The sequence below is a fragment of the Diabrotica virgifera genome, chromosome 7 (assembly GCF_917563875.1).
Source record: "Diabrotica virgifera virgifera chromosome 7, PGI_DIABVI_V3a".
Taxonomy (NCBI): Eukaryota; Metazoa; Arthropoda; class Insecta; order Coleoptera; family Chrysomelidae; genus Diabrotica; species Diabrotica virgifera.
In genome coordinates this window covers 184,655,082-184,680,950 of record NC_065449.1, presented here as the reverse complement: position 1 = coordinate 184,680,950, position 25,869 = coordinate 184,655,082, and the positions used below count along the sequence as shown (strand labels likewise).

Sequence of the window (25,869 nt, the reverse complement as noted above, 5' to 3'; positions counted from 1 at the left end):
TGTCATTTGTTTCGAGCTTCTGTCATGTGTCACATAATATTAATATATCTACGTCATACGTCTTTGGTTTGTATTATTGTACATACCAATAACGTATGTCGTAGATATATTAATATTATGTGACACATGACAGAAGCTCGAAACAAATGACTGTGAATGAAAAGCCCTATAGTTTACACCTGATTTTTATATTGTAATACTCTACAATAGGGCTTTTCATTCACAGTCATTTGTTTCGAGCTTCTGTCATATGTCATATAATCCGTGTATATTAATATTATACACAGATTATACAATATATGACAGAAGCTCGAAACAAATGACAGTCGATGAAAAGCCCTATTGCAGTGTCATACGCATTTGATAAATGTCAAAGTCAAAAAATTTCAAAGTCAATGCTTGTCAAAAATTTGGCTAGTGTTGAAAAATAAAATAAAATAAAAGAAAATAAAATAAAACGATATCAAACTCCTCCAAAATGGTTAGAATGCATTTGAGTGATTTGCAAAAAGCAAGAGCAATTGCCAAACTCGAAGAATGTTGTTCACTAAGGAAAGCTGCTGCAGATTTGTATGTGAGCCATATGTGCATATTATGGAAAATCAAAGAAAGATGGGATAATTATCACTATACAGCAAGTTTGGGCGGTTCAAGAGGGCAAAAGATCTCCACAGGTCAACAGGATGAGTTGTTAGTAGATTATTTGAGAGAATCTCATTTTGCCAGAGCTCAAAAAGCTAACGAAGAGACTGCGTTTTCGGGCAGCATTTGCACTGCACGTAGAAGCATTACACAAATTATTGTTTATTATTTAACATTGTTTATCATTATTTAATATGAAATAGAGATAAAATAAAATGGATATTTGTAAACCATACTTCCCTATTTTCGTTACCTATTAAGACTATAATCCATTTTATTCAAAAAACTTCTTTCTATACTATCCATATTGTTAAATTTTGTAAAATATATTTATATTATTTTGATTTTTTAAATTTTAATCAACCTATTGTGGATACACCACTGTTAACGTCACTTTAACGTAAAAGGTGGGTTTAAACGAGGTAAAAATTTAAAAAATTGGCTCCTAGATACGTAAGCCTGTAAACTATTCAATGATCGTAACTGTACATACAGAGAGGGGCTAAATTATGGAATAAATTAATTTTATCTAAAATGGACCACTTTGGAGAAAAATCGCGAAACAGGTCGATTTTTATTTTTAAATTACAATTTTTTTGCATATATTTCATACTAGTGACGTCATCCATCTGGGCGTGATGACGTAATCAATGATTTTTTTAAATGGGAATAGGGGTCGTGTGGCACCTCATTTGAAACGGTGTTCAATTCTCTATTCAGTAATATAAATAATAATATCATTATTTATAGAGGGTGACCAAAAAAATAATTTTTGAATTAAATTAATTGACGCAAAAAGAAGAATGTATGTAATTTATTTAACTAAAAATACATTGTATTGCTGTCAGTAAATAGAAAAAAATGCTTATTTCACAAATAAACATTTCTTTTCGCTTAAATTAAATCACAAACAGCCTCCCACCTACCACTTGGCAGTTTGAACATTTAATTTAAGCGAAAAGCAATGTTTATTTGCCAAATAAACATTATTTCCTATTTTCTGAAAGTGATAGAATGTATTTTGAGTTAAATAAATTGCATACATTCTTCTTTTTTCGTCAATTAATTTAATTCAAAAATTTATTTTTTGGCCACCCTGTATAAATAATGATAATAAATATGTATAATATAATAATAAATATGTATAATACACAACATGTTTTTGAGCAAACCAAGAACCATTCGCTTACATAATATGCTATATGCCCCGTGTTGGCTTAATCCGTTACTGTTCAAATTTATTTCTTACCTTTTAACCTATCTACCTTGAGTATTAGAAGTAAACAATGGTTTCAAATTCACCTGTATAAAGTTGCGAGTTGGGAGGGCCAGGTAGTAGAAAAGTTACGAATTGGCCGGTGTACATTTAGATTTGAAAAAATTTGTCATTAAGAGTTACGAGTTGGCGCGTGTCCTATTTTTTTGTTCTTCTTAATGGCGGTACAGGCTCGTTTTTTTAATATTGTATTTAATTACATAGTAATTTCCACATATTAAGACATTTTTCAAATTGGGCTCTGTACCGCCATTCTTTATTATATTACGATGTGCCAAATATCTCGAAAAAATATTCAAAATTACAGCAGCAATCTTGGAACGCGTTTTTGCTACCTGTTGATCGCTACTGTTTCCTCTTAAGATAAAACGCCAAATAAATTTAATTTCAAACTTACATTGTGGCCGATGGCCAAATAAAATAGTAAATTATAATTGGTTTAACGATATAGGTACTGGATATACTGAAACTTAGGCAACAAGGCAACACTGTATAATCAGCTGTCTATCAAGTTAGCCAACTTGTACATTCATAATACTCCAGTAGAAGGGATAGAACGTGGATAGAATTTTAACAGAGAGAGAAAAAAAATTACTTCTAATGCAATTTGTTGTCACCATCAGCAGTGTTGCCTGAGTTTCAATATTTATTTAAATCAACGAACTTGTTTGAAATATTACATATAAATGTAAATATTTACAAGTTTATCTCGATGGATTCGATTAATGTTTTATCCATATTAGATATAAGTTCACCATTTATTAACATTTTAACAATAAGCCCCTTACTTACAAGTTAACTATCGAATATATAATATATGTATTTATTAAACCGATTAAAGGCAAATAGGCACCTAGGTATATATATTTTTTTATTTTTAAAAATAAAATGCAAATATTGAGCATAGTTATTTACTATAATATTATCTTGCCCAAGCATACTTTCGATCTAAATATACCTTCCCAGAATGTAGACATTTACTTAAAATTAACGATACAAATAACATATTATGTACACTGGACAAAGGACAAACAGATTAAAATATTTGAACGAGATAACATTGTTCGGAGTTTGGTGGTAAAAATATACAGTGATGAGTACATTAATAACTGGCAAAATAACGGAAAACATAATACGTTGTGAAATAAATAGATATGAAACCAGTAGTGGTGGGAAATTATATATATATATAAAAACCTAGAAATTTACCTAATATTGATAGTTTGGCCACGTATCGGAGTCAAATTATGACAGGAGAATTTTATAAAATTTTCCTGCGACAGTTTGACTCCTATACGTCGCCAAACTCATCCGATACGTCTAAAGGTGAGAAACTATCAATATAATGTAAATTTATAGGTTTCTATTGATAATTTCCCACCTCTACTAGTTCCATCTCTTTTTACCTCTCAACGTATTATGTTTTCCGTCTGTTGCGTTATTTTGCCTGTTCTTAGTGCACTCATCATATTGTATACCTATTCAACAAGAATGTTCTTATTATAGAAACTAGCTTCAACTCAATTCAATTATCAAACCTTGCTTACGCATGATAACGCAAAAGATTGAAAACATAACACGTTGTGAAATAAAAAGAGTTGAAACTAGCGGAGGTGTCAAATTATCGATAGGAACCTATAAATTTACATTACATTACATACTTCGCCATCTTTAGACAATTTTAGTATGGGAGGAGTATGACAAGTGCCACTGTTACACAATTTTATAAAATTCTCCTGTCACAGACGTCTAAAGGTGAGAAACTATGTAATGTAAATTTAAGTATAGGTTCCTATTGATAATTTTACATCTCTACTAGTGTCATCTCTTTTTATTCCACAACGTGTTATCTTTTCTCTCTTTTACGTTATTTTGCCGGTTATTAGCGCGCTCATCATCACTGAATATTTTATAAATTCGATCTTGGCTTGTGGCAGGTGTCGTCCATTGACGACTCTCTGGAATTGACCTAGCAGCTTGGTCTTCTGGCCAAAGTCTTTTTAGGCGTATGTCAATCACTGGAGGGTTTTGAATTTTAAACTTTATCGCAGAGTAAATGTTGAAAAACACTTTTTATTATACCTAGTAAATAAACAATGTTTTAAACTTATTTTTATTTATAAACATATTTTCCGTATATTAATTTTCGATATTGTCAAAAATAGAGATATTCTTGAACAAGGAGCACATTATTTACACACTTTCTATACAACTAATAACGCATTTGATATCTGATGGGATTCAATGTATAGAGTAGGTATAGAGATCTTCCTTACGCGCGGTTTCATAATCAGTTAAAGTGGACTTTAAATTTTTGGTAACTTTATCATATGGGGCTTTTCATTCACAGTCATTTGTTTCGAGCTTCTGTCTTATGTCGTATAATCCGTGTATATTAATATTGTACACAGATTATACAACATCTGACAGAAGCTCAAAACAAATGCCAATCGATGAAAAGCCCTATGGGTAAATGTCAATTTTAAAGTGAACATCAACTAAAGTTCACTTTAACGTTGACATTTACCCATATGAATTATTGCATTGATAAAGGTATGAATAATCTCCCGTTTTATACCGCTCACGTGGCTTTGGGAGTATAGCAGGGTAGTCTGCTATATCTAAGGCCTACGGTATACAAGGTAGGTAACAGGGCCAGTGCTACGCTTCAACCGCCTATTATTACCCCTGATTTTAGCCAAGGTACCTACTCATTTTATTCAGGCTGAGTCGACCTCGGGCCTATAAAAATTTTAAAAATGTCTAGTTGTTCTTGCCGGCGGTAGGATTTGAACTCCGGACCACTGGCACGCGAGCCAAGCACACTACCGCTTAGCTACGCCGGTCCCGGCGTAGCCTTAGCTATTGATAAAGGTACCAACTTAAAATTTAAAGTCCACTCTATCTGATTATGAAACCGAGCGTTAAGTCGTGTTCTCACTATCAAATGATTTGATCAAACAGTTTGAGCAAACTCCGGAAGTACGTCAAAGTGACGTCACAATTGCAGTTTGTTGAAATTCTAAAATCTGTGTTCTCACTATCAGTCTAGTTTGATCAAAAATTTTGTATTGAGTTGTCTAACTTGTTTGTACTTTATTTAAAATTAAAATTTTTCATTATTATCCTTATTATCCACAATGAAAACTCAGAATGTGACGTCACTAACTGTCACTTTCAGTTTGCTCAAACCAGTTTGATCAAATGGACCGTGATAGTCGTGACGTCAAATCAATGTTGGCTATTCTGAAAAGTTTCCAAACAAAGCAAAAATTCACACGTGGTGTTTGTTTTGGTTTTTATAATTGGAATATATTGATTATTGTAAAATTAAAGTACATAAATACATCTATACAAACAGCAGGAAAGAAACATCTGACAAAAACGACAACAAAGAACAAGGGGTGGATGAGACAGGACATACTAGACTTGATGGAACAAAGAAGAAAGATGAAGAATTACCTAGACAAATACAAAGAAATAAACAAACATATAAAAAAGAGAATAAAAGAAGCCAAAGAGGCGTGGATTAAAGAACAGTGTGAAGAAATGGAAACCTATGAGAAAAAGTACGATGCGTTCAATATGCACAAAAAAGTAAAAGAGATAACAGGAAGCATAAAGAAATGCCAAATAGGTAAACGTAAAGACAAAGATGGAAATCTTATTGTAGATCTAGAGAATAAAATAAAAAGATGGACAGAATACCTGAATTAATTATTTGAAGACGATAGAAACAACTTAACTCAGATAATCAATGCAACTGGGCCAGACATATTGAAAGAAGAAGTAGAATACGCAATAAGAAACGCTAAAAATGGAAAAGCAAACGGACCTGATGAAATCCCTACAGAACTGCTGAAGCTTTTGAATGATAAATCCGTAACCATAATATTGCATATATTCAATGCAATATACAGTACTGGTATAATACCGCAAGAATGGTTGCTGTCTACGTTTGTCACCATACCGAAGAAAACTAAGGCAATGCAATGTTCAGATCATCGAACAATCTCCTTGATGAGTCACCTGCTTAAAATATTTCTTAGAGTCATCCACAACCGAATCTATCAAAAACTAGACATCGATATTAACGATACACAGATGGGATTCAGAAAAGGATTAGGTACAAGGGATGCTCTCTCTGCCTTTAACGTTTTAACACAGAGATGCCTAGATGTTAACCAAGAGGTACACGCCTGCTTTATAGACTTTGAAAAGGCCTTTGACAAAGTACGCCACAGTAAACTCAAAGAAATCCTGGAGAGTAAGAACATTCAGAGACATACAAATAATATTAAATCTGTACTGGAATCAGCGAGCTAATATAAAAATAGAAGACCAAACATCGGACGAAATAGAAATACGTAGAGGGGTACGACAGGGTTGTATATTGTCACCGCTCTTGTTTAATATCTACAGCGAACAAATATGCCAAGAAGCTCTCTCATATGCAAACGAAGGGATAATAGTCAATGGAGAAGTTATCAATAACATTCGATATGCTGACGATACTGTGATAATGGCAAGAACAGCGGAAGATCTACAACATCTAGTTGAAAGTATGAATGAGATATGTAATAACTACGGCATAAGGATGAATGTCAAAAAACCAAATATATGACCTTCAGTAAGAATCCAATAAATGACACTAGTATCACAATAAACGGTACCCAACTTAAAAAAGTAAACGAATACAAATACTTGGGAACCCTTATCAATGAAACAGGTGACCAAAATCACGAGATAAAAAGATGTATTGAAATTGCCAGATCTACTTTTATAAAAATGAAAAAATTATTTTGTAATCGCGATATTAGTATTCATCTACGAACTAGAATGTTAAAATGCTATGTATTCAGTACTTTGCTCTACGGTGTTGAGTCATGGACTCCTAAACAGAGGAATATTAAAAATCTTGAAAGCTTTGAGATGTGGTGCTACCGCCGTATACTAAGAATAAGTTGGGTGGATAAAATTACAAATGAAGAAGTAATACGCAGAATAAATAACGAGCCAGAAGTTCTACTGAATATAAAAAAGAGAAAACTTGAATACTTAGGCCACCTGATGAGGGGACAAAAGTACACATTCCTACAAAATATAATGCAAGGAAAAATCCAAGGACAAAGAAATCCAGGCCGTAGAAGAATGTCCTGGATGAGAAATTTGAGAGAGTGGTTTGGCTGTACCACTAACGAATTGTTCAAAACAGCAGTAAATAAAATTAGAATCGCCCTAATGATATCCAATCTCCGATAAGAGAGGCACTCAAAGAAGACGAAGATTATTGTAAGATGTTTAATTTTTACAAAATGGTAATGTGTTGGGTACCCGTGATTGTAATCAATGCTCATAGTATATTTCCCACCATATTTCCATATAGGACTGCAATGGTTAAGAACCTTTTTTTTTTTTTTTTTTTTTTTTTTTCGTCTTTAAAGAGGGGGGGTCTGGAATCTTCAAAAGACACCTCAGTCCAGAACGCCGCCTGACTGACCTTAGTGCAGGATTCATTCTTCGTAGTACCAGCGATAGTTCCCGAGGTGCTTTAAAACGCTCTCTCGTCGCCGAGGCTACGCCGAATGCCTACCTGCTAAACCAGACCCTCCTCTGTCATCCAGCGCTCCGAAAACGGAATGGCCGCTGCAAGGTCGACATCGCTTCCGAAGCACTTTACCTTCATTTATCCACAGACTGTAAGCAAGGAGGCCCTTCATTTTCCCCGTTCCCCCTTTTTTTGGTCCCAAGATTGGGTTTTTTTTTTGAGCTTCTTTCCCACAGTCTGTCTCATACAATATATCTCACTTATTCGCCTCTCGTCAAAACTTATTCCCTCTGCCTTCTACTCGCCATATATTTCACCCCTATCGTTGGTACAGCTGTTTTTCCTCCTCTTCTTTCTTCTTGATCACTACACGGATATAGTTGTGTATGCTAGTCCAACCAGTTTTATTTTCAATCATTCTCTCAATCATTTCTCGCACTGTCAAAAAATTCACACCTGTCTCTCTTTCCATTCTATTTCTTTCTACTATCCATCTGTTGCACTCTAGCATGGTATGTGTAACAGTGTCCGGGTGTCTGCAGTATAGACATTCGTCAGTGTCAGCCTTTCCAAACCTAGAGAGGTAGGCTCTAAAACACCCGTGTCCTGTGAGCACCTGCGTCAGGAAATAGTCCAGTCGCCTGTGACCACAGTCCATCCAATCCTTTAAGTTAGGAAGCAGCATCTTTGTCCACTGTGCCACATGCTCCATGTTGTTCCATTCTTGCTGCCATCTTTCAATTGACCTTTCTCTTTCCTGTCTTCTCTCGGCCATAGTAAGCTCAAGGTCTCTTCTCTCATACAGTTCTTTTCTTTCTACTACCAACACATGCAGCGGAACACATCCAGTGATGGCCCACAAGGCTGCGGCAGACACAGTCCTGTAGGCGCATGCCACTCGCAGCAGACTTGTTCTGTCCACTCGTGTAATGAGCCCTCTGTAGGCCCGTATCCCTACCGCCTCACTCCAGACTGGGGCTGCATAGAGGACGATCGACTGAACAACACCGTGCAAGGCCCTCCTCCTTTCGGATTTGGGTCCTCCAATGTTGGGCATCACCCTCCCCAACGCAGCCGCACTGTTTGCAGCCTTCCGGGTCACCACCTGCACGTGCTCCCCCCATTTTCCATTCTGGTGCATCGTCACTCCTAGGTACTTTACGTGTTTCTTGGGTGTTAGACACGCTCCTGCACATTGTAGCTCCACACTTTGCCTGTTCCTTTTCCCCTTCAGAATGATGGCCTCGGTCTTCTCTGCCGCGAGTTTCAGTCCATGCTGTGTCATCCATTTCTTCACGACGCCGCCTGCTTTCCGTACCCGGTATTTAAGATCTGGCTCGTCCCGCGCCACTACCAGCACAGCGAGATCGTCTGCAAATGCGAAGGGAGACGTACCCTCTCCATATTCACAGTTCAGAATCCCGTCATATGCTAGATTCCATAGCGTCGGGCCCAAGACAGATCCCTGGGGAACACCTGCCGTCACATCCACGATCGTGCCTTTCTCCACCATAATTCTTCTCTCAGACAGATATTCCGCTACCACGTTCATCAGGTATCCAGGACACTCTCTCTTCTCCATTGCCTTCATTACCTCGTTCCACTGCAGCGTATTGAATGCATTCCTAACATCGAACAACAACAGGGCCGCCCAACGGTGTTCATCCCCTCTATTGCGCAATGCGTCGAATACACTCACGATTGCATCAATCGTGCTTCTCCCTTTACAGAAACCAAACTGCCTCGGGGACAAGCCTCCCGATCTCTCAATCATGCCATCGATACGTCCCCGCAGCATTCTTTCATACAGCTTACCGACGCACGGAAGAAGGCAGATGGGTCGATACTTTTCCCCAGCTTTGGGAAGCAGTACCAACTTCGATGTCTTCCAAGGCTCAGGAAAGGTCTGTGCTTCCAGCAGTGCATTCATGTGCTCCAGAAGCCACGCGGGCTCCGCCCGTCCTAGACACCTCACCGCCTCAGGTGATATCTGATCCAAACCGGGGGACCTGCGCGTCTTAAGTGCGCCCAATGCCTCGACAAGTTCATCCATGGTAAAGGGTACAGCCCGCTCAGCTTCCTCGTCTCTCCGTACACCATGCCACCTGCCCGCGGGAAAGAGCTCTCGTGTTACCTCGAGCTTCTTATCCATAGGCATTTCATACGAGGGGTACGCATGGAACTTTTTCATGGCGATCCTGTATCCTTGACCCCAGACGTCCTCATCCAGTTTTTCACACAGTTCTCTCCAGTGCCTTCTCTTTTCTGCACGAATTTCCCTGTAGAGTTCCCTCTTCCGTAGGCGGTACTCCTCCTCGATCTCCTCGATGACATCAGGATCGACTCCTGCTCTGCCCCTTGCTCTCGTTAGCCTTCTTCTCATGACTATACATTCATTTCTTTGTGTCTCGATGTCCGCGTTCCACCAGTAGGGCATCTTGTTTATATCTCGGCGACCCCTCCTGCTTCCCTCCATCGCTTCTTTAATTACCCTCTCCAGGTTTTCGACTGTCGGTAATTGACCCTGCATCATGCTAACTCTCCATTTGATCAGCTCCTCGTATACTTTCCAGTCATTTCCATCGCCGCATCCGCCTCCCGACGTACCAGACGCGCGGACTGCGTTAGTAGTTCCCGTCCCGACTATCGAGAATCCGATGTACTGATGCTCCGTTCCGGTGTAGTCTGGTAAAACCTTCCAGCCTCTTGCTTTCGCCGCTATTCCTTGTGTCGCCATAGTCACGTCGATGTACGTACCTGTACCTCTCCTAACAAACGTAGGCGCCAGACCTGTGTTCAGTACTACTAGATCCAGAGTACCCACCCAGTCGGTCAGTATCCTGCCGCGAGTGTCGGTGATAGGAGATCCCCACTCCGCTGCTTTTGCATTAAAGTCTCCCAGCACTACGCATTCTCCTCCTGTGTTCCCCACTTCCTGCATGATCTCGTCCATCTTCCTCTCATACTCACCCACTGTTATGTTCGGAGAAACATAACAGCAGACCAGCTGCATCTTCTCCATCCGGACGATCACGTATCCTTCCTTCGGTTTAATTTCATACACTCGCAGCTTTCTGTTGTAGATTCGTACAGCGGCCCTTCCAGTCGTATCCACAAACCATCCTCTTTTCTTAGCCGCTGTTGGGTTTGGCTCCGCCGTCACCAGCACGTCGATATTCTTTTCTACGGCGGCAGCCTCGGCGAGATCATGTGCTAATCTCGCCGTTCCCACGTTCGTTTGTAGTACTCTCAGCTCTCGGATCTTATTTCCTGTGTTCGCCATTTCTTAGACTCGGACTTCTTTCACGCTCTCTTTCATACTGTTTCCACTCGCGCGCTCTTCCTGGGACTAGTCCTTAGTGGTCCCTACTTTCAACCAGTCGGTTGAACTTTGGACATCTTCTTGAATTCGCCACATGCCCGGTCACATCGCAGTTGAGACATCTGATTGTTTCTGTCTTGCATTCCGACGCTATGTGACCCTCTTTGCCGCATCGGAAGCAACATCCTCTTCTGTTCTGCCCTTTACAGTTCCATTGCTTGTGTCCAAAGGCTAGGCATCTCAAGCATCTTGGTATTTCTGTCCTTGCTTCTATGACCCGACAGGAGGTATACTCTACCCTAATTCTTCTCATTCTTAGGATCTTTTCGGCCGCGTCTTCGTCGACATCCATCACTGCACTCATCATCCCTCTTTCTCCACCCCGTGTCTCGGTCCAGGTTTTTACTATGTCACATGCCCGCTCTTTACCTGCTGCTTCCTCTGTGGCCTTTTGGATCACATCCTCCGTTGTGTTGGGTGGGATTTCTTGCATCAAGATTCTTCTCTTTACGACGCCCCCTTTTGCCACTGCTCTCGACACACATGTGCTACCAGAGAGGAGTTTCTTCACTTCCTCCGCCATTTCCCTTCCTCCTCCCAGTTCCAGTGATATTCCTTGATTTCTGGTCTGTCTGATCCTTTTTATGTCGATGGATTTTCTTCCTGTGAGGTTACTTTTCACTTCTGTCATAAGGTCCGCAAATGATTTTTCCTTGTTTTTGCTGATAAGTACTACTCCACATTGTTCTCTGGGCTTGGTGTTAATGTTTGCCCACCCTCTTCTGGATTTTTTGCCTAGGAGCGTGATCGTCACACCCCTTCCTCTTGCTGCCCACTCCAGGATTCTCCTCGATGTCTCGACTCCTAGTGATGTTGGCGTGTGGATTCCTACTCTTTCTCTTCCTAGCTCCTCCATCTTCTGTACCAGTTTCCTGCATGTCTTGAGGAACTTCACCGACTCGAGTTCTTCCTTCTTGTTTGGGAGAAGTTTGAATCCATATTTCTCCTTGTCAATCCACGTTCCATCTACATGAGCAGACATCGTGACTCTCACAGTTCCCAGGCCTCCATCCTCATCTACCTCCGCTGGAACACCTGGTAGGTCAGGAAACATACCTTTCACCGTTTCCATGGCTTTTTTGTCCTCGTCGTTGTTGGTAACAAATACTGCCACGTCAGCTGCTATATCAGAGATGTCCCCCTCTTTCACTTCAGTTCTTTGGAAGACTTCCTCCGGCCAGTCCTCATTTAAGAACTCTGTTATTTCCTCGTACTCGCATATTGCCATTTTTCCGTGATGGCGTCCACCCTCCTTTTAATGGCTTCTGGGTTCTCTAGGTCCACTTGAACACCCATTGTTGCCATTTTCTTGACTTTCAAGGGCTCCATGTTCGTCTGCACACCTCTGGATGTCGTGCAAACAGACTTCCTTGGAACCTCTTCTTTCTTCTTGCTTTCCTCTAGTTCCTCGGTATAATCGAACAACCGGTTTCTCAGGATGTCGACCTCCTGCTTTATGGCAACCCTTGTATTTGGCACCTCAACCATGAGTTTTTCAAGGGCCGCTACACTATCCTGGAGGCGTTCCAACTTTGTTCTTGCATTACAGTTGGGTGTTTGCTCCTCTTCCTCCGATTCATCATCGGAACTGCTGTCAGAGCTGCTCGATTCCCCTTCTTCCCTTGCGTTTTCTTTCCTTTGACTCTTCGCTTTATTTTTTTCGTCCTTCTGTCTGTTCTCTTCTCCCTCTTTTTCTTTTCCTATTCTCTTTCTTTCTTCTTCTCTCTTGGTTTGCAGTTCCTCTCTTACTTCCCTTGTTTCCCTCTTACCTTCTCTTTCTTTTCCCTTGCTTCTGTTTGCGCTGGTTCTAGATCCGGGGTCTTCCTTTTCTTCCACTTCTCTTCTCCATCTTTTCTCCCCTTGATTCTCGTCCCTTTCTTTTTCCCCGCCTCTTCTGTTTTCTTTTTCGCCCCCGCTGCTCTCTCTTCCGCCTTTTTTGTTTTTCTTTTTTTGTCCCATCTTCCTTCCCACGAGTTGGGTCGTGTTGATCTGTCCAGTGGGGCAGTGCGCCCTTGCCCCGCCAAGGCTGTTTTCCCCTCGGGTTCGCCATCTCCCTTAGGCATCGCTTGTAGCCCACTACGTTACCCCTGGGCCATGCACCCCTTCGGCACGATGGTGTTACACCTTGAGGTTGGGGTGGCGGTATACTAGGATGGTGCATAGCCGCAATCCCTATGCATATCCGTTTGTTTTCAGTGGTTTCCTCCACTGGTTTTTAAATTCGTGGAGGTTTTCTCCTCGGGTATAGGTTTGGGTATCAGGACGTGTTTGATGGTAGGGGTGGGTGTCATATGATAGTTGGGGGGTAATAACTATCACACAGGGACAGGTTAGGAGCTGGGTTGAAGGACAGCGGTCAGCTGCTCCAATTTGTCGCCTTTTACGATGAGCAGGAGAAGCTGTGGAGGTATTCTACTTGAGAGGCCCGCCTCCACACGGGGATGGCCCGCCTCCACAATGGTTAAGAACCTGAAGAGCAGTAAGTACTATGTAGCATGATACTATAAATAACAAGATAAAATATTGCACATCCGGAAGTCGTGACGTAACTAGAGAGACCGGCAAGTTCGTAATCATTCGTAATGTCCGATTACTTTGAATTGTTCGCGGTTGTATTTTATATTTTATCTTTGACAGTTATTTTTACTGGAATCTCGACACTAAATTCTTTTCGAATACATTGAAGTTTAATGTTATTTTTCTAATTTAATATATTCATAACATAATGCATACAAATCCCATTTAACTTTAACAAGAATTCAAATTCAACTTCCGGTCTCCAGTTACGTAATCAATGCGCGAACTCGGACGTATTTCAGCTACGGGAAAATACTATCTCTTTATGTTGTTCTGAAGCTATTTTCTTGTGGCATTTTTATAATCAAGTATATTCAAATGGGAAATAAGCCATATTTTGATATGTATTTTGACAACGACACCCGACTTGGGCGTCGAAACGTTAATAAAATCATTTTTAGGTAAAATTGTGGCTTATTTCCCATTTGAATATACTTGACTATCTCTTTATTTATAGTATCATGCTATGTAGTGTGTAAATCCTTGATTTTGTGTAAGGACATTTATAAAATTAAAAGCAATATGATTGATATGACTAACACGGATGTGTCTTTAGAAAAAATGTGCAGATTATTGTTAAAATAAAATAAAATTAAAATGGATTACACAAATCACGTGTATAAACAATTCACAGACGTCAAACGTTTGCTTTGTTTGGAAACTTTTTTGACCTTTTGACGTCACACTATCACGGTTCATTATTTGATAGTGAGAACCAGAGATATGTCAACAATAGATCTGGCTAGGGATATGCTACTCAATGCATCGGCCTCCTATACTGTGGCATCGGGGTGTAACCAAAGATCTTATACACATAGATTTGGCCAACTCCGAAAAATAGCGTAACGCGAAGCAGTTCGGGTCGGTGGTCTATCTATCTCTCTCTACTGGCGCTTAGCTTTCTCTCTCTAGCATATGATGGCTGCCGCCTCTGTGTAACTGTCGTTCCATTACTCCCACCTCTTGGTAGATACGCTCACACTCGCACGACAGACAAAGATAGCTAGACCACCGTACTTGATATTGACGTTACACCCCGATGCATTATTTAGCATATCCCTAGCCAGATCTATTCTTGACATATCGAGCGATGCTATTAGAGCACAACGTTTTAGGTTGACGAAAAGTATAAAAAACTCAACTGATGTTAGTTTGTACAATTTTTTGCCAGATGAAGTAAAAAGTCTTCATTTACAGTCGTTTAAAAATAAAATAAAATCACACTTTTTAAAACATCGTTTTTACACAAAGACAGAGTACTTAGGTACCGCTTATAATACATTATAATAAGTACACTAGTTTGGTCAGGGTTTTTTTTGCCGATTATGACGATATTTCATGTTTCTAAGTTTATTTCATGTCTTTACATAGTGTGTTAAATTGTTTAAATTTGTTAGTACCTGTTTGTATATCTGTTCATTATAATTTATAATATTTATCTTTTAAATTTTGTCAAAATTTTATAATGTAGGTACGTACTCTTTTGACTTGTCAAAAACAAAAGAAATTTTGTATATTTGATGAAAATAAATTCTATTCTATTCTATTCTATCTCTGGGTGTAACGCCAATATTAACCCGGGAGTAGTCGCGCTCACTTCTGTAACGTGAATAGTCGCGTGTTAGATTCTATCTCAAAATAGGAATTTAAATACGGATTTACAAAAAATTTTTATTTTATAGTATTTTTATTTACTTAAAAAAACCAATACAGAAGTAAAAACTTCGAGATGTATTCTGGTATAAAATCGTTTATTTAAAACTATAAAATGTCATCGATTGCAGAACGTTTTCGTTCTAAACAGAACATCTTCAGTGCCTAGAATGAAGTATTTCCACGTTAGTTTAAAGCAAAAGGTTAAAAATGTGACTGTTAAAATGAAAAATGTGGGAATACTTACATCCTGCCGAATATTTTGAAACTAGCACACTGTAAATAGTGTTAACATCATCATATATGGTTTACATAATGTAATATGTTAAAATGTTATGACTACAAGTCGATGTTAATAGATAAAGTGGAACACATGCTAAAAGGGTGCCATGGTTCCCTGCTCGAAGATGCTAGGTACTTGCCAATTCAATGGGCACAGACCAACTGAGAAATTATGAAGTGGATATACAATTTGACAAGGGTGACATGACATGACAAGATAAAGCCAATTTTTGGTTAAAGTTTCATTTGATTTTGGATTTTTTAATAAAATGCGAAGGTTTGTCTGCAAAAATAATTTAAATTATTTGAATAATAAAATCTACTGTAAAGTTTAAATTAGCAACTCTCTATTCCAGAATAACTTATAGATTCATTAAATTTAATGCAGATATATTACATGGTTTAAGTTGTGACGTTATCGGATGTTATTGCGACCAATTACGTTAATCGTCAAACAACTTTAAATCGTCCTTTTACTCCTATCCATCGACAACTATTCCCTTAATCCAACCCTAGTTTTCTCTCATTATTCCCCTCACCCCCCTACCCCTTTACTCCTATTCTCCATTTTCCCCCTCCCCCTCTTTTTCCACTACCCCACTAGTTTCTAACAATCTTCTCTTTCCATACTAATCACCCATTAACACATATCTCAACTTGCAATTTCTTTTCAACTTCATTACTGCCTCCCCCACTATCCCATCCCTAACACAGTTTTGATTCTTCTATTTTCCTATCCTTCATATTTTTCTCCACTCCTAGTCATTTCTGGTTTGACCTTGTGTCTCTGTCTCTTTTTCAGGTCCTCTATATCTCATCTCACCATTTCTTTCATAATTTGTTTAAATGGCTCTTATTATTATTAATCCTTAAATCGGTCTGGTTTATTGTCTCTTTGGAATGTTCTTCACACTCACTTATCCTGTTGCCTGTTATGTTACTTACTCATTTTCTCTGGTCTGTCATATATATATATCACTTTCCTTACTTAGTAACATTCTGTCACTTCTTTCTTTTTAGATTCTTAGACTTTACTTAACAATAGGATACTGCACACCTACATCCATTACGACCCATTCAGTCAAACTTCTTTCAGACTATAACATTTAAGTTTATTTGCATTCACTATTCTTCTTTTTTCATCTATCTTTTCATTTCCATTCATATCAGGCAACTTCCAATATCCATTTATCCCAATTTAAAATAATTTTTTCACATTTTTCATTTGTTTGATTTCAGTTGCAATCACATACGTTATAAAGTTCTGCACTTAAATATATTTCATTTAGTTCAGTCTGTTCACTCCACTATCACCAATAGAAATCAATCTCATACTTTTCTATTTCATATACTCATTAAATTTAGATTCTTCTTTACATACTGACACCAACCCACAATTTGACCTATATTGGTAGCTCTCATTCTAATTATTTTATTCACTATTCTACGTTGGTAAACTATCAAGATACATTACTTCCAATTCATTCAGTCCTTTCAAAACTACATAAAGATGAATTAGACTTTATGTCACATAGTTTAATTTTATTATATTATTACATACTTTTATTCATTTCACAATACTATATACAATCATATCCTTCACACATATATCTACCGCACTAACAGTAATCTTTAGTTATTCAATTTTGTTAACAACTATTTTCCAACTTTTAACAGACATAATTATTCATTACAATAGTATAATAATAAATTTAACACAATAAATAGCCACCTTTTGTATATATACTGTTTTCTCGCAATATTTTATCGTTTACCTTCAACCTGTTGCCTGCTTGCCTTGTTAGGCAACCAACATTTCATCACATAAAAATACTCTTAAATTCTGGTTTTTTCGGTTTCTTTAGCTTTGTTTTTCCACGCAAGTCTAATTATCTTTTATTATGTAGTGTATTTCCTTGTTTCAACAAAACTCAACTTTCATCTCGTCATTTCACATCCGATGACGTCACAACTTAAACCATGTAATATATCTGCATTAAATTTAATGAATCTATAAGTTATTCTGGAATAGAGAGTTGCTAATTTAAACTTTACAGTAGATTTTATTATTCAAATAATTTAAATTATTTTTGCAGACAAACCTTCGCATTTTATTAAAAAATCCAAAATCAAATGAAACTTTAACCAAAAATTGGCTTTATCTTGTCATGTCATGTCACCCTTGTCAAATTGTATATCCACTTCATAATTTCTCAGTTGGTCTGTGCCCATTGAATTGGCAAGTACCTAGCATCTTCGAGCAGGGAACCATGGCACCCTTTTAGCATGTGTTCCACTTTATCTATTAACATCGACTTGTAGTCATAACATTTTAACATATTACATTATGTAAACCATATATGATGATGTTAACACTATTTACAGTGTGCTAGTTTCAAAATACTCGGCAGGATGTAAGTATTCCCACATTTTTCATTTTAACAGTCACATTTTTAACCTTTTGCTTTAAACTAACGTGGAAATACTTCATTCTAGTCACTGAAGATGTTCTGTTTAGAACGAAAACGTTCTGCAATCGATGACATTTTATAGTTTTAAATAAACGATTTTATACCAGAATACATCTCGAAGTTTTTACTTCTGTATTGGTTTTTTAAACTATGGTATACAGCCAACTATTGGGATTTTCCCATTGATTTTTTTTATTTTTTTTATTTTTTTTTATTTACTTGTTATGTTAGAAATATTATTTCTAAAAATTATTAAAGCTAATTGGCTGTCCTCATAGCCATAAATTCCACAAAAAGAAGAAGAAGAAGAAGAAAAATAAATGAAAAAAAATTCCTACGTATTACTACACCCTTCCTCGAGGCACTTACGAAATTTTTTCAAAATTGCAAAATTTTTCATTAAGTTATCGCGAAAAAGGATAAAATGTGAGATTCTATCTAACGGCGCGACTACTCGCGGCATAAGTACAGTGGTCTAGCTATCTTTGTCTGTCGTGCGAGTGTGAGCGTATCTACCAAGAGGTGGGAGTAATGGAACGACAGTGACACAGAGGCGGCTGCCATCATATGCTAGAGAAAGAAAGCAAAGCTACGCGCCGGTAAAGAGAGATAGATAGACCACCGACCCGAACTGCTCCGCGTTACGCTATTTTTCGGACCTGGCCTAATCTATTGTGTTATTATATCTATGGTGAGAACACGACTTCTAAAAATATTTCAAAATCAAAATTAGCCAAATCAATCCAGTCTTTCTCATAGTTATAAAATAAAAAAAGTACGAGTCAGAAAACGTTGGAGGTTGTCAAATAAAATTAGAGGATGCCAGAAAAAAATTGAGTGCAGCGACTGTACAGGGCAATTGATTGTATCCCCGTCGCATGGCGAACTCCTTTTTAAAAATTGATAGTATAATTATTATAATATAATATAATTATATAATATAATATAATATAATATAATATAATATAATATAATATAATATAATATAATATAATATAATATAATATAATATAATATAATATAATATAATATAATATAATATAATATAATATAATATAATATAATATAATATAATATAATATATTATAATAATATTATTAGGTAGGTATAAAAAACTTTTAAAGAGAAAAAGTTACTTTTAGACCTGACAGCAATGCATATAACAAGACATATGTTTTAAGATGCTCAGTTGCCAATAGTGTGATCTGACTTAATCTCCTCGGAATATATTAGTCTATGTCCAAAACAAAGAAATATATTACAATTCTTATTATCACGAATAATCTTTATATTCTCTAGATAGCAACAAATTTAACTATAACCTCTTCGTGTGATTATAATGTAAAAATCAATTCTGAGTTTTCTGGGTCAGAACTTATAATTTATTACTTATTCAAAATCGCGCAACACTGCAAGAAAAAGGTTCGTTCGAAGAGTAAAAAGCTTGCAAGAATTTTGATGAGATCGAAGAATGACTATCCTTGAAAATTTCTCAAATAATTAATACAAAATTATCTGCTAATGACTAAACCCTGGAAACGTGTGTGCTTTCGTGAGCACTTTGTTAAATTTCATGGTATAAATATATTTCAGAAATACTAGCCGTAACATAGTAATTTCGCAAAACGCGGGAAGGCACTGATTTCACGGTAGGTTTAAAATTTTTACCGCGCTAAAGAACTGGGCACCTGGTTAGATATAAAATTTTTAATGGACTGCGCGTGCGTGCTAAGGTTATTGCAAATTTAATAATTATTTTCACTGCAAAAAAAAGCCTGATCAATGTTCAATATACCTGATCATTGGTCAGCGCGTTATTTCCTATCGAATACAGTCATTTGTTTTAAAGATTTCTATCAATGAGGTGCCAACATCTTTTTTTTCGTCCTTGAATTTTCAACCCTTAATAAAAAATAAACTACAACTGATCAAAATCTGAAACCAAGTGATCATTGATGTACAAACCGTGAGCAAAAGGATGGTATAATTATTTTTACGAAATTCGATCAATGAGGTGCTAACATCCCATAACCTGTCACGTCATTCACGTGATATTTCACGTCATGCGTCGAATGTCACGTCATTCACGTGATATTTCACGTCAAATGTCACGTGAATGACGTGTGATGCTCTGCTACCCTGATCTAACCTAAAGTAGAGTTGCGATTTAGTTGCTGCAAGCCAAAATTTTTAAATAACTTGGTTAGTTGCAAGTCTAGACAACAATATTTTGAACTTTGACCGTGGTAATGGCGCATGCGTGAAATAAACAAATCGGGTGGGGGAAGCTGTACTGGCATATAATCTTAACGACTTCGTAAGGACTCTTTTAGTCTAGTGAGACAGCTTTGAGAGTTAAGTTCTTCGTTATTAAATATCCAGTTAAAATATGTCTAAATTGTCAAAAAGTGACTATCTGGCTCTTTTGAGTGTCAATGACATCAAAGCTCTTTCGCCAGCGGATATGGCAAAGGACTACGAAGAGTCATCGAGATAATGGTATCATTTACTCTTAAATGAAAGTGACTTTTCTCTTCTAGCATGTGCTCCTAATGTAAAATGGTATTCCATTTGCCGTTATCATTTAGTAGCAGACGACGGAAGTACTGCACACGAACATCTCCATTCATTAATTCACTTTACAAATGGATCTACAATGTTGGCTTACAAGAAGAAAATACAACGTGCAGGGAAAAAATTACATCCAAAAACTACATTTAGAAAAATTATTTGTTTGGATCATTGTGTTGGGGTTTTGAGATACATTGCCTGCGCTGATGGTCAAAAACCCCTTCGTCGAGATGGAGATGGACTTTTAGGTAAACCTCACTCCCATTACAAGAGAAGAGTATTTAAATCAGAATGGTTACATTAGAGAGGAAAATTCTGTGCAAGTATACGCAATGAAATTTCTACCCTAGCGAGCAAAGGCGTTAGCAATTTAGAAAAATATACATCAGAGCATGAACTACACTTAAAATCAACCTGCAACTGTGAAAGAGGAGAGGAAGGTATTAGAAAAAAGTTCAAGCAAATGAAAAAAGAAGAAAATTTTACAAAACTGAACGTGGGATGGCGATACGAAAATCATACAAGGAAAAAATGCTTCAGAAACGTAAAATAATTAGTGACCTAATGAATATAGGTTTAAATAAAAAGGCAGAACTGCAAAGAGAAACAATTTTAAAATTACTAGAACTATTATAAATTTTCAAATAAATAATACAAACATCTTTTTGTTTTATTTCGTAACATAAAAACACTTTTTAATGCGATAATCCTTAAAACTTTAAATGAATAGCTCAGTCCACGCTAGACTCTATCATGTTTAACAGAAAATTGACCCATTTAATTTGTATTGAATTTTTGTCCAATGTTGACTTAAATGTCCACCACAGGACTCCACTGTCCAAGGTGGACTTAAAGTTTTCCATGCTTTTATATGGAGTGTCCAGGATCCTATAGGTGCTAGATGGTTTGGGCACAGTTAAAGGTTGTAGCCGGTAGGGGGCATGATTAGGCGATTTGTTTGACGAGACGAAGAACTGTAATAGACGACATCTAATCCCCCACTAATTTGATACCTCACACGTTAAAATAGGTCCACTAGCAACGAAGATAATTATGATAGAGTGCTCTTTTGGTAATGTTGTCATGTTTATTTTTTGTCTCATCGTAATCGTTATCCCCTCCCCTTCCCAACAAGTCCTCACACGTCATGATCCGAAGTGCGGTAGCGCCTCCACCACAAAACGAGACAAAAATGACCAGAATGGACCTTAGCGATTTTATTCGTTTTCCCATAAGAAATAACATGGGACGCCTCCACCAAATGGCCAGAACTGTTATAGCCCTTTTACTTATCGCTTTACAAATTACTTATCTTTTTTATATGACCTGTAGGCTGTAAGTTTCACCGGTTCAAAGTGCTTTTTTTTAGAAAGGGTTCTAGTTGAAAGGGCTTGAACGAGTCACTAATCACGAGTATATTCAAAATTTTAAACAGCCATATCTTAACCAATTTTTGTCTTACAGAAAAACAAAATAAAGCCAAAATATTTATAAAAGCAAAACCTACATTTCTTTACTCTTTGAGATTTTTCGTATCACTAATACTTTTTAAGTTATTTTGAAAAAAAGGCATTTTTCCAAAATAAAAAAAACTTTTTTTACTATGAAATCAATTTTTTTCAAAAATAAGAACTTTGAACCGGTCAAACTTACAGATCATATAAACAATAAATATTAAAAGTAAATGGTGAAGCGCTAACGATAAATTTTATTTGAGGTGCGAAATAGGGGGAGATTTTCACAATTTTTTTTTTTCACCAAAAAAGCCAACTTTATTTTGAGAGTAACTCGTACAGTTTTGGTGCTAAAAACTTATAAAAGATAAAAATAAAGCTTTTTTTGAAACATTTAAAAAAGATTAAGGGCCGGTTGTTCGAACGCTAATCAACAATGATCATTATCAAATAATTAATTACTGTCAATGTCAATTGTTAAAACATAATGAATTACAATTCTAAGACTATAATCAATTAATATAACAATAATTATTAACATAATTAATAATAAATCTCATAATGGTAATTAATTATGTTTTCAGCGACCCAAACAAAGTTGACATTGACAGTTTTGGTGACAGTAATTAAATATTTAATAATGATCATTGTTGATTAGCGTTCGAACAACCGGCCCTTAATGAGTTTTTCCCGAAAAGTGCTTCATTTTTTGGTTGGTATATTTCAGGTTGAAATATTCGATTTGGAATTGGACGAATAAGAATAATTTTTGATAAGCTTCAACTGTGCTTTTACTGTGCCGATAGACTTCATGAATAAGTACACCTGGTTCCAAAAAAAACTGATACGACTCTTGACGCGTATTTTGTAGAAAATTGAGCAGTGTATTTTGAAGGATAAATACTTAATATTTACATACTGTCAATGTCACTGCCAAATCTTAAAATTTGTCAGATGGCTTATTCTGTTCCACGGTTATTAGACTTTATTATTAATATTTATTATTAATCCTTTCTCCGCAACTGAGAGTATCTTATCAACTGTATTGTTTTTAAACAATAGATGATAAAATAAAAATATTGACAGTTAAAAAATGTGAACATTATTGCATTGTGTGTGGCCTAAGTTTGGGCTGAAAACTGAAATGTATTACATTTTTACAAAATTTTGGAATATGTTTAATTACGTAGACCAATTTTAACAGTTGTTTTCAATACATATTTCAATCATCTACAAATAGTTTCTAATGTCTTTTGATGTCAAATAATTAGGGAAGCTGGAATTCAACAGTTTAGAATTTTACATTGAGTTAATGCAAAATTGTGACGCATGTCAAAATTCTCAATGTATTTTAATTGTATTCATTTTTTTCGAATCGTGAAAAAACTAATAAATATTTTTGAAAAATTTAAACTCAGAATGAAAGGCTACATTATTACCGAGGGCTGAAAGTCCCTGAAAACTTCTATAATATTTATTTTAATAAGTTACATGGATGAAAATAAAAAAAGGTGTGATATTTAATTTCAAATATTTCATTCAATACAACCTGCTTGTTTATTCTAAGGGGCTTTCCGCCCTCGGTAATAATGTAATCTTTCATCCTGCGTTTAAATTTTTCTAAAAGACATTAGTTTTTTCATGAATCAGTTGTTTGTTGTTTGTTTATTTTATTATTTGTCTGTCATAATCAATATAATGTCAAATCAATCAAATACACTGCTCAACATGATCAAATCTTACTAAGAGTCGTATCAGTTTTTTTAGGAACCGGCTGTACATCATTTTTTTGTATCTTATAAGCTACATTTTTGCTACAAATGTTTTTTCAATTAAATATTTATTTTTCAGTTTTTTTTTAATGAAAAATAAACATTTTCACTCGCAAATGTCTTGAAAAGTATTAACAGAGATAAAGAATCTCTATAGAACAAAAGTTGCTTATAATTATACAAGTCAATTTATACATTTCCGGACTTACTTTAAACGTATGTTTTTCACACCAAGAAGGGGTGTCACCCCCCAAAATAAAAACAACCAACGGCATACGTCCAACTTTGAAGTGGAGTGTAACTAGAACCTAAATCCAAATTGTCAAGCAAATACGTCCGTCGTGACGCTGATAATTTCACTCCAAAACTGTCATTTACTGAGCTATTGGTGTATTCATGCATTGTTTATGACGACTTACATTTTTCATCTTTATTGGTGTAGATAGAATAAAATAGAACAAAAATTACTAAATGATTACATTATTAGTACATAGTATTCTTGTTCTCATGATCATTTTTCAGTGCGTCATTAATTATGACGTCATATACTGTATTGGGTGTGTCGAGACTTATTTCATGTAATTATTGACGAATCTGACAGATGCCAGAATCGTACTTCGCCATAGGTGAAAAGCTTGTTGTGGAATTAAACTAATTAGTAATTTAGTAGAGTTTATTTTTACACAATATGTTAACATGTAGGTATATTTTATAAAGGGGAATAAAATTAAAAAGTAAACAATATTGTTAATTGAATTTATAAATATGGAAACATTCAAAAATGACACAAAACTATCCATAAACTGTATTTTTATCTTCTTCTCTAGGTGCTGTCTCCGCTTCAAAAGTTGGTAATCATCAGAGCGATCTTTATTTCTGAAACCGCGGCACTAAATAATTTATTGTTATTACATCCAAACCCGTTCCTAAGGTTCTTCAGCCATGAGTTACGTCTCCTTACTATAGATATTTTTCTTGCATAATAACCTGGAGTATAAACTAACTTCTAACGAATTAAATTCTAAACCAAAATACAAAACTAACTTTTAACGAACTAAATTCTAAACCAAAACACAAAATAATGCACAAAAACGTTGTGAAACACAAGGGAAGCCGAATTCGAAATTTCAAAATGATAGGTACACAAAATACTGACCTGAATAATAACCGTCACTTGACTCTTTGACACTTCTAAAAATTGGCCAAAATGGACGAAGTTTTCGTCAAATGTTCGTAATACGTGTATTTGATTGGCTAGAAAAAACGCGCATTCCAAATATCAACGAATCAAACGTAGGTTAGGAATAGACATCTTATGTATACAGGGTGCGCCAAACCTCTGGTCTTCTTTGATTACGGCTAAACTATGAGATATACAAAAAAATGTTTATAACAAAACTAATGTGTATCAAAGAGGTCTATAATTTAAAATTATTTTCAATTATACAGGGTGAGTCAGAACGACGGTATGAACCAAAGTTGTATTTTTTTAAATGGAACACCCTGTATATTAAATCATTTTTAAATATATTATTTAAAAATATGAAAAAATTTTATAAGGTCTTATAGGCCTAAAGTTAATAATTTTCGAAATATTTACATTTTTATTGAGAAAAATGGTAATATTTATAGGGTTGTGGATTATGTTTCCAAGGAAATAAAAATTTAGGTGATGGGTCAAAGTTTTTAAAATATAGTGTTATTTTTAAATAATTTAATATTTTTTACTTTTAGCCATCAAATATACAGTGTGATCACTATTTGCAAATACAAAATTTTCTCATTTTTTTTAAATGGGACACCCTGTATATTAGTTTTGCGTTTTGTAGTAAATATTACAACCTTTCTTTTGGTATAAGGTTATATGTACCTAGCATGTTTCGTTTTGTAGATATTTTAAAAAAAACTATAGATTTTACGTTTTTGCGGATTTTTTATTTAAAAATTTTTTTGCAAAAGAAAATAATTATAATCTGGTTTTAGAAACATACACTAAAATATAAAATATGAAAATAAAAACGTAATTAAAGATTAAAATAAATCGTATGCTAGTACAATTCAATTGAATTTAATAACTTTAAATTATTTTACAAAAATATTTTACCATATTAATGAATGCATAAATTAGTTACTAAATTAAATAAACAACCAAATTTTAAATCAACCGTAGTAATTCTTCTACCGCAGCAACTTTCCTGTACCAAATTAATTGTTAGTTATATTGTATTTACGAGTAAGATC

At 35.9% G+C, this 25,869-nt stretch overlaps 2 protein-coding genes across 2 annotated transcripts in view; one reads left to right on the top strand and one right to left on the bottom strand.

Moving 5' to 3' along the window:
- The first annotated feature begins 3,148 nt into the window (after positions 1-3,148).
- LOC114326818 (zinc finger protein 678) overlaps positions 3,149-25,869 on the top strand; it is a 222,409-nt gene continuing 199,688 nt past the window's right edge. The window contains exons 1-2 of the mRNA XM_050656177.1: positions 3,149-3,244; positions 3,594-3,673. The gene's annotated coding sequence lies outside the window, so the exon portion shown is untranslated. The remainder of the gene's footprint in view (positions 3,245-3,593; positions 3,674-25,869) is intronic.
- Positions 12,049-12,807, bottom strand: LOC126888685 (uncharacterized). Its single transcript, XM_050657051.1, has one exon. The coding sequence runs from the start codon at positions 12,805-12,807 to the stop codon at positions 12,049-12,051; it is 759 nt and encodes a 252-aa protein (XP_050513008.1).

Coding starts and splice junctions, on each gene's coding strand:
- LOC126888685 (XM_050657051.1), bottom strand. CDS start 12,807: ATGGGACAAAAAAAGAAAAACAAAAAAGGCGGAAGAGAGAGCAGCGGG.